General features: G+C 39.4%; 1 protein-coding gene across 1 annotated transcript; it reads left to right on the forward strand.

Annotated features, from left to right (window-relative positions):
- The first annotated feature begins 2,633 nt into the window (after nt 1-2,633).
- On the forward strand, nt 2,634-9,922 carry LOC104935315 (T-cell immunoglobulin and mucin domain-containing protein 4). The gene is made up of 8 exons (XM_010751135.3): nt 2,634-2,786; nt 3,034-3,164; nt 3,690-4,031; nt 5,670-5,744; nt 5,896-5,957; nt 6,461-6,545; nt 7,245-7,272; nt 8,761-9,922. Exons 2-8 carry the CDS (start codon nt 3,131-3,133, stop codon nt 8,906-8,908), a joined length of 774 nt encoding a protein of 257 aa, XP_010749437.2. The 5' UTR covers nt 2,634-2,786; nt 3,034-3,130; the 3' UTR covers nt 8,909-9,922.
- The last annotated feature ends 2,311 nt before the right edge of the window (nt 9,923-12,233 follow it).

The following is a 12,233-nucleotide window of genomic DNA, read 5'->3' on the forward strand; positions in this document are numbered from 1 at the left end:
TAATCATAAAATGACAAAGTTTTGTACTCATATATTTGTTCATATCTTTTTGCTGTCATGTATATATGAAAACAGCACCACAGACCTATTGTGAGTAGGTATTGCACCTGATCTCAAGTTTTAGTAATAATATTGTTGGATTTTGGATGTTTCCTTTTCATTTATTTCACTTCACCTGCAGCACAGTCGTCATTTTTAATATTACTATTATTAGTTCTAATTACTAATGTCAATAAAATCATCCGATTCAGCTGCGATCAAACATCTTTTTCTTGAAACTAACATCTAGAGCAGCTGCAGATAAACAGATAAACTGATAATAAGAAGTGTTTCACACTCTGAATCTTCAGATACCATCAGCTTCCTGATGAAGCACAAAACCAGCATGTGTGGTTTTGTCTTTATGCTTGTGACACCCAGTCGACTCAATCGCTCAACTGTCTGCAATGTCATGAAACCTCCTTTTAATGGTGCCACATATCTAATTAAAACAGAACTTAACGTAACATCAGTGGGCCAAAAAAACACAAACCAAAAACGTTTTGACGTCTACATGTACTTTGACTTTTTAGTTTGTTCTATCTGCTAACATAGAGGGGGCAAAGGTTATGCCCACCAGGGGGCGATCAAGATGTTTCGGCTCCACTGTCCCGTCATCCATCTTTACCAACAGGTTAAAAATAAAAAGACGAGAGAAAACATCAATCTGACAGCTGAGATCAAACTATTTAGATTTTAGCTGCTGACACAAACAATGCTGAAATAACTACTTCATGATGACAAGCAACTTTTGAAATGGTTGTTTTCTGAATTGAGTTTACATTCATCAGGGATATGCTAACTTAGTTCATGGTCAAGTAAACTGGATGTAACAGACATGTTTCCAGCACTTACAATATAGTGCAACTTCCTGTCTTACTTACTGTCTGTATAAATATGAAGTCATTTCATAGAGCTCTATGTCTGCACAGAGACTGAAAATAAATTGACCATGCATGAATTATCTGTAACCGCATTTCCTCTTCAGGGTCACAGTGAGGCTGGAGCCTGACTGTGGGCAAGAGGGGTGGTAAACCCTGGACAAGTTGACAGTTTACCACAGAGCACAGAGACAAACACACACATTCACACCTATGGGCAATTTAGGGTCACTAATTAACCTGTTAACTGCATGTCATTGGACTGGCGGAGGAAGAACCCGGTGAGAAACCATGCAGAGACTGTGAGACCATGAACACAGAAAGGCCAAAGCCGAGGTTCAAACCATGTACTAGGTCAGTGTTTTTCAATCCTGGTCCTCGGGGACCACTGCCCTGCATGTTTTAGATGTTTCTGCTTTAACACACCTGATTCAAATGAGTGGCTTGTTATCAGGCCACTGCAGTGTTCGATGACGAGTTGATCATTTGAATCAGGTGTGGTGGATCCAGATCAGATCAGAATCTGGTGTTTATTCCTCCAGAAGCTCTGGTTCTGCCTCAGGGTCTCTCCTCTTCAGCTCCCCCAGCCTCAGCAGCTGTCTGTGGGCTAGCAGTAGCTCTTTCCTTCTTCTTTACCCAGTTAACCATTTCTTTGCCCTTGTGTTGGACTGAGGACAGACTGAATGCTGCAGTGACTCACAAGCTAGACGGCAACACAAAACATAGATGTCTATGACATATTGTCCCTCTTCACCTTCTGTCTATAATATATATATTTTTTTTCAAGTTTCATGAAATATATGTGTAAATTTTGTAACTGTTGCTCATTAAGATTATTTAAAATATTTTCTTTGTAAATAATTTGAAAATATTTGCTACCATTTCATAAATTTTATCAGTCAATGGGGGTCCAAGCTGCAGATATTTTTTTTACAGTGTGGAGATCAGCTGTCAGCTTTTTTCTGAAGTGAAACTCAAGAGTCCAACAGATGCAGGAAGCAGCCGATAATAAATGTAGCACAGGAAGTCATGTGCTGACCACGCTGTGAAAATCATCTGCCCCACTTGAGTACACTGACATGTTGTAGACAATAGAAAGAAAACAGAAACATCAGATATGGAGTCTTGATTCCTGACAGGGAAATACTAATTAATAAAAAACTACAGATAATTCTATGATGAAATATTTATGACAAATAGCTTTTACCTGGTAGATCTTATTGTATTTTATCACTTGGGCTCACTGTTATTAAGTCCCTCATTGGTCATAATTATGAGAATCTCATATGTTTGATACAAAATAACTCAATATTTAATAATGTATCTTATTATCATTTTGATTTTGTGTCTTAATTATTGGAAGAGTAATTAGATAAAACTCAGTTGGGGCAGCTGTTTGCTAAGTTGTTAAAATATGAGGTGCCTGGAGAGGCATTCAAAGATGGTTACTAGGGTTTTCAATGTGGTTGCTACAGGTGTTACTAAATGGTGGTTCAGGTTTTCATGCTGGTGGCTGAAAACTGCCCCAGTATGTGCTGGAGGTCACGACCTGATTAAGTCAACAGCACTATGTCATCTGCAAAGAACAGAGATGTAATTCTGAGGTCACTCCCTCCGCCATTGGAGGATGTGGAGGCGTGTCATTTTTAAGTTGTTATAAGATATCAGTAGCTTGCTGGAGCATTCAAAGATGGTTGCTAAGGTTCTCAGTGTGGTTACTAATCCGTTACTAAATAATAATAATAACAACAACAACATTAACAATAGTAATAATAATGGTTTGTCTTTGACAAAAATGGCTCAAACAGTTCAAATAACCAAATTTGATCCATAGTTTCAAGGACTGTTTCTTGCTGGTGTTCTCTGGTAAGGGATTACTGATTAGGTAGCCTTTTGTTAGGTAGTTAGTGTATTAGGTGGTTGCTATGGTGATACTAATCTAATACCTACTTTGTTAATATGATTATGAGTCCCACTTTCTGGCATAATATCTATTAACTTAAATTTTATGAGGTACAAAATCATAATTTGATCTCCAGGCCAAACAGTTTATACTTGATTTGAATAAAAAATGTAACTTTTTTTTTTCTTGTGTGTGGTTCATTTTTTACAGTGAGCAGTGCAGCTGTGATGACTCGCGGCACTTCAGTAGCTGTCTATTTCAATGTGGTGTTTGCGATGACAGTTTGTCAGTGTGGTTTGGTGTCATCATGAAGATCGTTCTGCTCATCGCTCTTCTCACAGGTAATCTGCTCTCTACTCTTCAAACAATTATTTATCTTGTTTTATATTGTCAATTCTTAATTTAAAAGTAGTAAACTTTTTTCAGGTTTTCAGAAAACTTCAAACTTCTCATTTTTATTTTCTTTACTTTGTCTTTCTTTGCATTTGTCTCCTGTGAGCTGTAAAACACTCGGCTGTAAAAGTCATTTGTTGTGGTCAACAAGTGTTAGATTCAGCAGTGACCAAAGTCTCACGTTACATTAACAGATAAGAAGTGCTGCTAGTCCCCAAAACCAAAATGCTGATTTTGTTATTATCATGTCGTCAGTTTTTGTCACCCGTTGTGGGCACATTTGAAAACAGACACAGCAGGGCAAAATCAGTATAACAGCTAAAAGAAAGTATAAAATTACAGACAGGAGGACACACCCATCTGAGATCTGTTCAATAAACAAGCTGAATTTAGATTTTAGCTGCTGACACAAGCTGAGAAGTAGCTGCTGATCAGAGGAGTTAAATTCACTGTCTGTTTTTTTGTATTTACAGTCGGTGAATGTGGTGGAAGCCCTGTTGTTGGTTATGAAGGTCAAAACGTCACTCTGTCATGTAAATATGACATCAAGTATCACAAACCGCAGTCAATCTGTTGGGGTCGAGGAGATATTCCAAACAGGGGCTGTAACAACCAGCTCATCTCCACAGACGGATACAAAGTGGAAGAAAGAGTTTCTAGCAGGTATCAGTTAGTGGGACGACTGGATGACGGTGATGTTTCTCTGACGATACTGAACCTAACAGACTCAGATGCTGGACGGTATGGATGCAGAGTGCACGTATATGGATTGTTCAATGATGAAAAACATCACATTGATCTGAACATCAAAGGAGGTGAGAAATTATTTTTATCTGTTTGCACAAATGCTTTTTATTAATAGACTGGTAGAATATCAGCAGTGAGATCTACAACAGAGACAGGAAACATACTGATGAGTCCTAAAGCAGTTTAGCTGTAAGGGTGATGCTTAAGGGTTATGGTTAGCTTGGCTAGTCCAGCTCCACCTTAAATGCCAAACATACCCCAAGACAACGGGGAATACAGAACTGAGGTGGTTTTTCTTTAGCACCCCAAAACTGAGTCATCCTCCCATTAAATATGACCAGACTGATGTACAGTAGGTGGATGTGCTCGGCCTGCAAGATCTGCTGCTGATGATGTAACATCCGTACATCAACTACTAGCCACTAGCAATGTGTTACAACAACGAGGCACACCACGACCGAACACAGCCTCTGAGACTGGCCAGAAATACACCACAGCACAGTACAATGTGTTGCTAAAGTAACTTAGTTAACCACTGTAATAGAAATGCAATGCCTTTGTTTCATTCACTAGAGATGCACAACCTCCCTCGTCTTAACATAAGAAACCAGCTCCTTTTGTCTTTGTAAATTGTGATGCCTAGACTCAACTTTGCACCTAAATACAAGATCCTGAAGGATACTTCAGGTGTAAAACATAGCAACGGGGGGCCTGCGCCAATACTTGCAACAGACAGAAGGGGCCTTCTTGAAGGGGCATCTCCTTGGGCAGACAAAGGGATGTGAAAGGAGTCGCCCCTCAGGTATAAATATCTAGGTGTCCCCATATTTGGGGTCTTTTCTCCATCTTTCACCGCTCGCATGTTGAACTGACCTTTTCTCTGCAAAGAAAATAAAAGCCTTGTCGGCCGGCAGAAGTCTCTATTTCATTCTTCACCAGCAGGAGAAAATGTCCACAACACCACTAACTGCTGCTAACTGCAGTTGAATTACTTAGCCATGCAGCAATCTGACTCAGCTAACATCAGCCTTATTCCAGCCATGTTCAATGGAGGGCTGGTCATCCTGGGTCTGTTGCTCTCTAACGTCAAACACAGTTGGCTACTTTAGCAACAAATAAAGCTATCTGTCCAAAACAGAGCAGGTTGAGGACACCAGAGGGAGTATGATCCAGTTTCAGCCAAAAACAGTTATAAAAGTTATATATTATAAAAGTCCTTTGTGCAATAGTCAGATCTTGGTTACCACTTGCAGATTAATCTTTAACTTGGTTCATGTTTCCTTCACTCTGAATGATCTTCACCACCATCAGAATAATACATTTGGAAACAGACCAGTCAGGGCACTTGTTGAGTCTATGTGGTTTCTCTGCAGCCACTGTAGCCTCACCATGGAGATAAGACTTGCAAAGGCGTTGTCTCAATACCATAACACAATAATTATGACCATAAATGAAACTATAAATTACACACGAAAAGTGCAGCTGAGGAATGTAATGAAGTACATTTACTTACTGCTACTAATGTTACTTTTGACTTCTGCTTCAGCACATTTCAAAGGGAAATATTGTTTTTACTACATTTATTTAACGGCTTTAATATTGAAAAAATAATCACAGAGTCAGATGCTGTTAGATGATTTGACAAACATTATGTCTGAAGCACACAGTGTTAAATCTTTTAATGTCACATGAATTATCTGCTTCAGCTTCATCGACCACCACATCAACAACACTGGACAGACGGACATCCACAGAGGAGACAACACACAATTACACAACAGGTACAATCAGACAGTGAGTAACACTGTCGGTGTCAGTTTACGTGAACTTTTGAATCCAGACTACACATCATGTGTCTTTATAACTCGTTATCATGACATCATACTGCTTACATGGCTGTACTAAAAACACTTTCATTTCCTGTTCCTTCAGGTCAGCTGACCTCCACAGAGACCATTATAACTTCCTCAACCAACAGCGAGCATACAGACAAGGTGAGAGAAATGAAAAAGAGAAAAGTGTGAAAGAAAAAGGTGTGAAAAGGTTTATGTGAAAAGAAACCCAGTCTCTGATGAAACTTACCAAGTGGGAGCTAGTTAGTCTTACTTGCTAGCCTAACTTACTTTGGCCCTCTCTAGACAGTAACCCTTGATTTGCAAGAACCCAACCAATAGTTACTTCTGCTTGAAAATATTCTTGCGCAGTCACACAGAGATAAAAAGGGCTGAATTTGCTATTCTAGTTACAGATTGTACCAAAGCTTTTAGAAAGTCAAGTGATGTTGTATAAATAGTGACCACATACAGTTTTGGTGGATGAAGGTTAAGGTGTCGAGTCTATTTGGTTAGGTTTTGACACCAAGTCTATTTGGTTAGTTCAATTCTGGACAAATTTAATGGCAACTCATTTAGTTTACAAATACTACAAAGAGTACTGATGGTACATTTTGGCTAACCACTCTGATTTGCGTGCATGTTTTTGTGTTTTACATAAGCAGGAGTCGACCAGCGTGGCTGTGGTTCTTGTGGGAGCTTTGTTCGGATTGATAGCTTTGACCACAGCAGTTGGAGTCGTCATCATGGGTAAGTCAACAGTCAGTGTTCCCATGGCTGTCCTCACTTCTTCACACCCACAACTAGTTTAACACAGTTTTATAGCTGACTCAAAAAACGTCACATTTTAACTAAGAGAGGAACAAGTGGTCAATAGGCCATGTGGCATGTTGCCAGAAGAAAACTTGACTGTGCTGGTGTTTACATGTGTTACATGTATTGCACACACGTGAACTAACCAGTAGTCCTGGACTCACTCCTTCTGTTGCCTTTAACACACAATAGTCTGTGGGCTTATGGATAATGAGAACTGATATCAATGTAGGATATCAGACTGATCTAAACATATGATGTGAAACATGGCTAGAACAGAAACTGGAAGTTGGGGTTTCTTTTCTATTCTCTATTATGAGGTTCCCGGATGTGCTGAGGCAATAACCATGAACCACAGCATCTCCAGTCCACGTTCGACTAGAAACATTTGTTGGATGCCTTTCCTCATCTGTGTCTCTGTTCACTTACTTTATCTCGATAGTGTCTGCAGTAATAAAGACATAAAAACTTGGGTCTTCATTTTCAAGTTTTACACCTTTTTACCAGAACATTCAAAGTCTGAAAGGGTGTGTCTTGAATCAGAAATTAAATGAAGTCAGTTCTTGATAACTTATGTGACTCTTCCGTTAAAGTGAACTTCCTTCCATTATTTTTTTTGTTTTTGTGTCTCTGCAGGCAGAAGATGGAGGCAACTCAACAAAATGTAAGTTTTCAAATGTGACTTATTCCCTTAGACTGGGAAACATTGAACTTTTTCTTTTCGTGCGTCAAAAGACTTTTTCCGAATTGCATCTCCAAATAAATTCCCTTGTCAGCTTTTATCGCCTCACAGCAGAGCAGTTTAGAGACAATCATGCAGTATAGGAGGTTGTGGTTAATAAAATGTCATTGGAACAAACTGCAGACTTGCATGACTTCATGAGTTGACAGCTTTATGTAGGGGTGGAGAATCTCTCAGGGGCGCATCACTGAATTATCGTCATGTTCATCACACCATCATTTTCACACGTTCACACATTTTCTTTATGTGAAGCTGCGTTGTGTTCAAACTGAAACTCCATAGTAATAGAGAACATCAAAAACCTCAAACCACCTGTCATATTTATGTTAAACAGAAGCAGAGGGCCAGAGTCAGAACAGAAACTCCATTAATTTAAAGTTCTCCTGTGTTTGCCAGAAATAAAACCTCACTGTGTTGTGACAAAGCAGCCAAATTCAACTTGACATGTCACTTCATTGTCATTTTTCTAGGTTTTGTTAAAGCCTAGTTGTTGTTTTGTTGTTGCAAACATTGGATAATATATACGACTAAGTAATAAATAAATTCAAGTGGTCCTCTCTTGGCACATACAAAATCCAAACACTAGTAATACACACACAAAGATAGTTTGAAGATCACTTTAAAGCACCCTGCTGGTTAACCTATATGAAGAACCAGTAGTTAGCCTAGCCCCAGAGCTACCATTAACCACCTAGTGAAAGATTAGCATTGTGGATAAATATATTAGCTGCATCCTCACAGTTAGATTGCTAAATTAAAATGGCAGTGGCTAAATTCAAAGGCTGCTCAGCAGGGTTAGCTTCTTGCATTTAGCAGATAACCTACACAATTACAGTTTTCTTAAGTGTTAGCATTATGTAGCAAAGTCTGACTGAGGCTAAAAACAAAAACTACATAGCAGTTTGTGTGGTGTTGATAGCTAACACTTTTAGTTTTAAAGCTGTAAGAGTTCAAGCAGCTATTTAAAGCAGCTAGTTTGTCCCTTTATTTTCAGTTAACCAGATGACTTAAGATCAGTATTGTGCTTTGTGGTTCAAATTGGTACTAAATATAGGCCTAGCACTATTGGCAGTACCCACGCAAAGATGATATCCATCTTTTTAATCAACTCAAGAAAAGAGAATCTAAGTTTCTCAGAAACATTGAAACAGAAGAGAGGAAGCCCGTGGTTTCTTTAGAGTCAGCGTCTGATTTCCTTTCTGACTAATGTAACATTCAAAGAGCTTGCTGATGTCGGCTGTATGATGCATCTGAAACTGCTTAACCTCGACCACAATGTAATCATGACAAGCATGACTGATTTCATTCATTTTCATTTTTCCAGAAAACACCCTAGAGAACCAACAAGAAAAAATAAAGAAAAAAGTCTAATGGAATGCTGAATAAAAATATACTGTCTTTATATTCCAGCCCTACACATCAGCATCAAGTCAACAGTTCAGTCCAGTTCAATTCGGTTCAGCTCCAAAGTCGAGGATTGGCGGAGGAAAACATCTACCAAATAGACGGAGGCAGTGATGTAGCCGGCAATGGTGGCGAATACGAGTACTGCCCCTAAATCCTGGGTTTGAACTCATCACCTCGTTTTAGGAGGCATTCAGGCCTCCTGCAATCCCCCAAATTGCCAACAGGATGACTTTTTAAAGGAGGCGCAGTGTGGAGGATATGAAACTTATCTGGGTGAATCCTCTTGATGGTTGTATAGAGTTCGTTGGGTTGTTTCTGCATTCCAGTCAAGGTCAAAATTTCACATTGGAAACTTTCAAGCTCCAAGCTCTTCAGGTCCATGAAACTGATTCCATTATACATTTTATTGTATATCTTTTATATTTGAAACATATCTGAATATTTCATTCTAGTGTAAATACTGTATCAGAAATACACCCTACCCATCCCTTACTGACTGAAATGTACAAGAGAAGTGTGTGATAGCTGCTTCTTCGTAAAGTTGGGGTACATGAATTGAATGAAGTGGCCTTCTTCTAGTAGGAGGTCAGTCATTTTCATAGGCTGTGCTCTGCTATAAGTCTGACATTGGCCGACTATTTACATTAAAAAACTCCCGCTCTGTTCCAACACTAGTTTGAAAAGTCACTATCATTGGAGCCTCGGTTTTCCAAGAGTGCTGCGGAAGATGATTGTGATTGGTTTAAACCAGTGTTTCTCAAACTTTTTCAGACCAAGGACCACTTTGTCAAAAAAAAAAAATTCAGGGACCACCTTACCCCCTGCTGCCCCCCCCCCCCCCCCCCCCCCCCCCCCAACCCCACCGCCCGACAAAGGAGGGGGGGAAAAAGCAAAAAATGTTTTGAACCTTTTATTGTACAAATTTTACATCCAAAATGTGAAAGTGAAAAAAAGTGTGAAAAATATATTTACATCTGGGGGCTAACAATGGTTTGGAATTTTTTTTTTTTTAATTATTATTATATATTTGATTTTGATTGATTTTCTTTTATTTATTTGAAATGTCCCACTCCGATGAATTTAAGTAGGCTATTAACTAAATTTGCACACATTCAAAATTGCAAGTAACATGACTGTTATGAAGAATAAACAAATCTTAATTGTCTCTGGTGAAAAGCAGCCTTAACAAAATCTAACAAAACACTGGTAATTCAGACTGCATCTGGTCGTTTGACCATGAACTAATTTCCTCTCTCTTAATGGGAGGAATGGTGCTGATGCATATTTTGCATCACTGACTGTATGTCTGGTTCTAAACTGGACAGTCGTAATCTCATACTGGGGGCCACATTGATCTGATCTGGAGCTGGGCCTACCTCTTGTTGCAGGCAGTGTTGTGATTGGGACTCGTTGCTAGCATCTCCCGACTCCTTTCTTTGCATGTCGGTATCATCATTTGCCTTTCTTTTAACTGACCCCGTCTTCAGCCACCTATCCATCATTGTTTCCCATCCTCTCCGTGCCTTGTTTTAGTTAAAGTTCACAGCTTTTGCTGCTCTTTTCCTTGCTTTCTTTTCCTTACTTACTGACGTGACAGCGGAATGATTTTGTCTATAGGAGACGCCGTGGTTGCTTAGGCAACAATTTGGGCACTGCTAATTCAGATTTATCTTCATACAGTGGTCCCTCGTTTATCGCGGGGATACGTTCTAAAAATAACCCGCAATAAATGAAATCCGCGAAGTAAGTTTTACAATTATTATACATGTTTTAAGACCGCAAAACCCCTAACCACACACTTTTATACACCTTTTTACACGCATTTTGTACAGTACTCCCTTAAACAGGACGCAGAACAACAATGCAATGTGCATTCATACTGTACAGTACGCTGTAAAAAAAAGCATGCAAAATTACACTGAAAAAAATCCGCGAAACAGCGAGTCCGCGAAAAGTGAACCGCGATATAGCGAGGGACAACTGTATATCCATTATACATATTTAAAAAAAATATTTGTCTGCATTTTTGTTCAGAGAACAAATTCGCTTTACACTTCAAATAATGTTAGGTAGGACTCCACAAACTTGTGTGGGAAATTCGAATATTTTAAGAGATCCCCTCACGGACCACTTGAGGTCGCTCGCGGACCACACTTTGAGTAACACTGGTTTAAACCAACCAGAGGATTTTTATTTTTTCAGCCTCAGTACAGTTGTCATGAACGGGGAAATTAGCTATAGAGACCAAAACTGTTGTGTACCAGGATGTAAACAATTATCATAAGTGCTTATGGAGATTGACTCACTTCTGTAGCCAGCCTCAAGTGGCTGTTTGAGGAACTGCCTTGTAGCTGGTGTAAATGGAAAGGGAATTTAGGATTACAGTTTTTCTCAATTGCTAAAACACAATTTCTGAAACCTTGCTCCATTTTCTTAAACATTAAACACAAACCTCATCTTCAGGCACTATTTACAAACATTTACCTGTGCTCAAAACCAAACACTGCTCTCAATCATAAAACAAAGCGATAAAATGATATGATATGTCAAGCAGTCAGTAAACAATACACCAAAAATAGGAAAACACATTGTTCAAAACATATAGTTTCTGTTTTTTTTTTGTTAAACTGTTTTTGTTTATTTCTTAAAATTACCATTTTTACAACAGCGTCCCAACTTTTTGGAATCAGGGTTGTGAAATAAAAGTACCTTTGTTGTTGTGGACAGCAGGAAGTGTGAGGACCACTTTTCGTAAAATAAGATGAAATCTGGTCAGACAGGTCAGGTAGGGTTGGGCACGGCAGACCTCTCAGTCAGACACACGCACAGAGGGAATCACACCGAACGCGGAACGGAACAGAACGGTACTTTGCCCGGCATCAACTCACATCCTGGACATACCCAGACCCCGCGATAAACGTGTATAAAAAAAAACAACAACAACAAACAGCTGACGTTGCTTCTCCGACGTGGAGGAGATATAAAAAGCATCTGTGTGTCATAAATGATTGGTGTTGTTCCACTTCAACAATTAGTCTCTGTGTTGAGACCCTTTGATCGATCTTGATCCCCTGGTGCCACAGGTCCTGACGTAACGTTGATGTGAAGTTGTAAAAAGCTACATGAACTGAGTATTGTGTTTTATTTTTGAAAGGGGGCGGAAGTTTATTACGTGATTCAAGGCCCGGTTTTCTGTCTGGTCGCAGTGCTCTGTTGAAATTTACGAGGTCTGCCGCGGCTCGCGGAAGAACAGGTCTCTGCACATTTCTGACAAGGAATATAATGCTTTTTAAGACCCTTTAAGCCTTTGAGAATAAAAAATAAGACCCATTCACGCGAAGATATTACCGGAGATATGAAAGGCACAGCTGGCCTTGCACTTGCGTTAGTGCCTGTAGTGGCGAACATCGCAGGGGGACTGTTGATTCCTGACTAGCAGCATAGCGTGTGGTGCTTTCCCCTTTCATGTGAGCGTC

Source organism: Larimichthys crocea, chromosome XXII (assembly GCF_000972845.2).
Source record: "Larimichthys crocea isolate SSNF chromosome XXII, L_crocea_2.0, whole genome shotgun sequence".
In the NCBI taxonomy this organism is placed as follows: Eukaryota; Metazoa; Chordata; class Actinopteri; family Sciaenidae; genus Larimichthys; species Larimichthys crocea.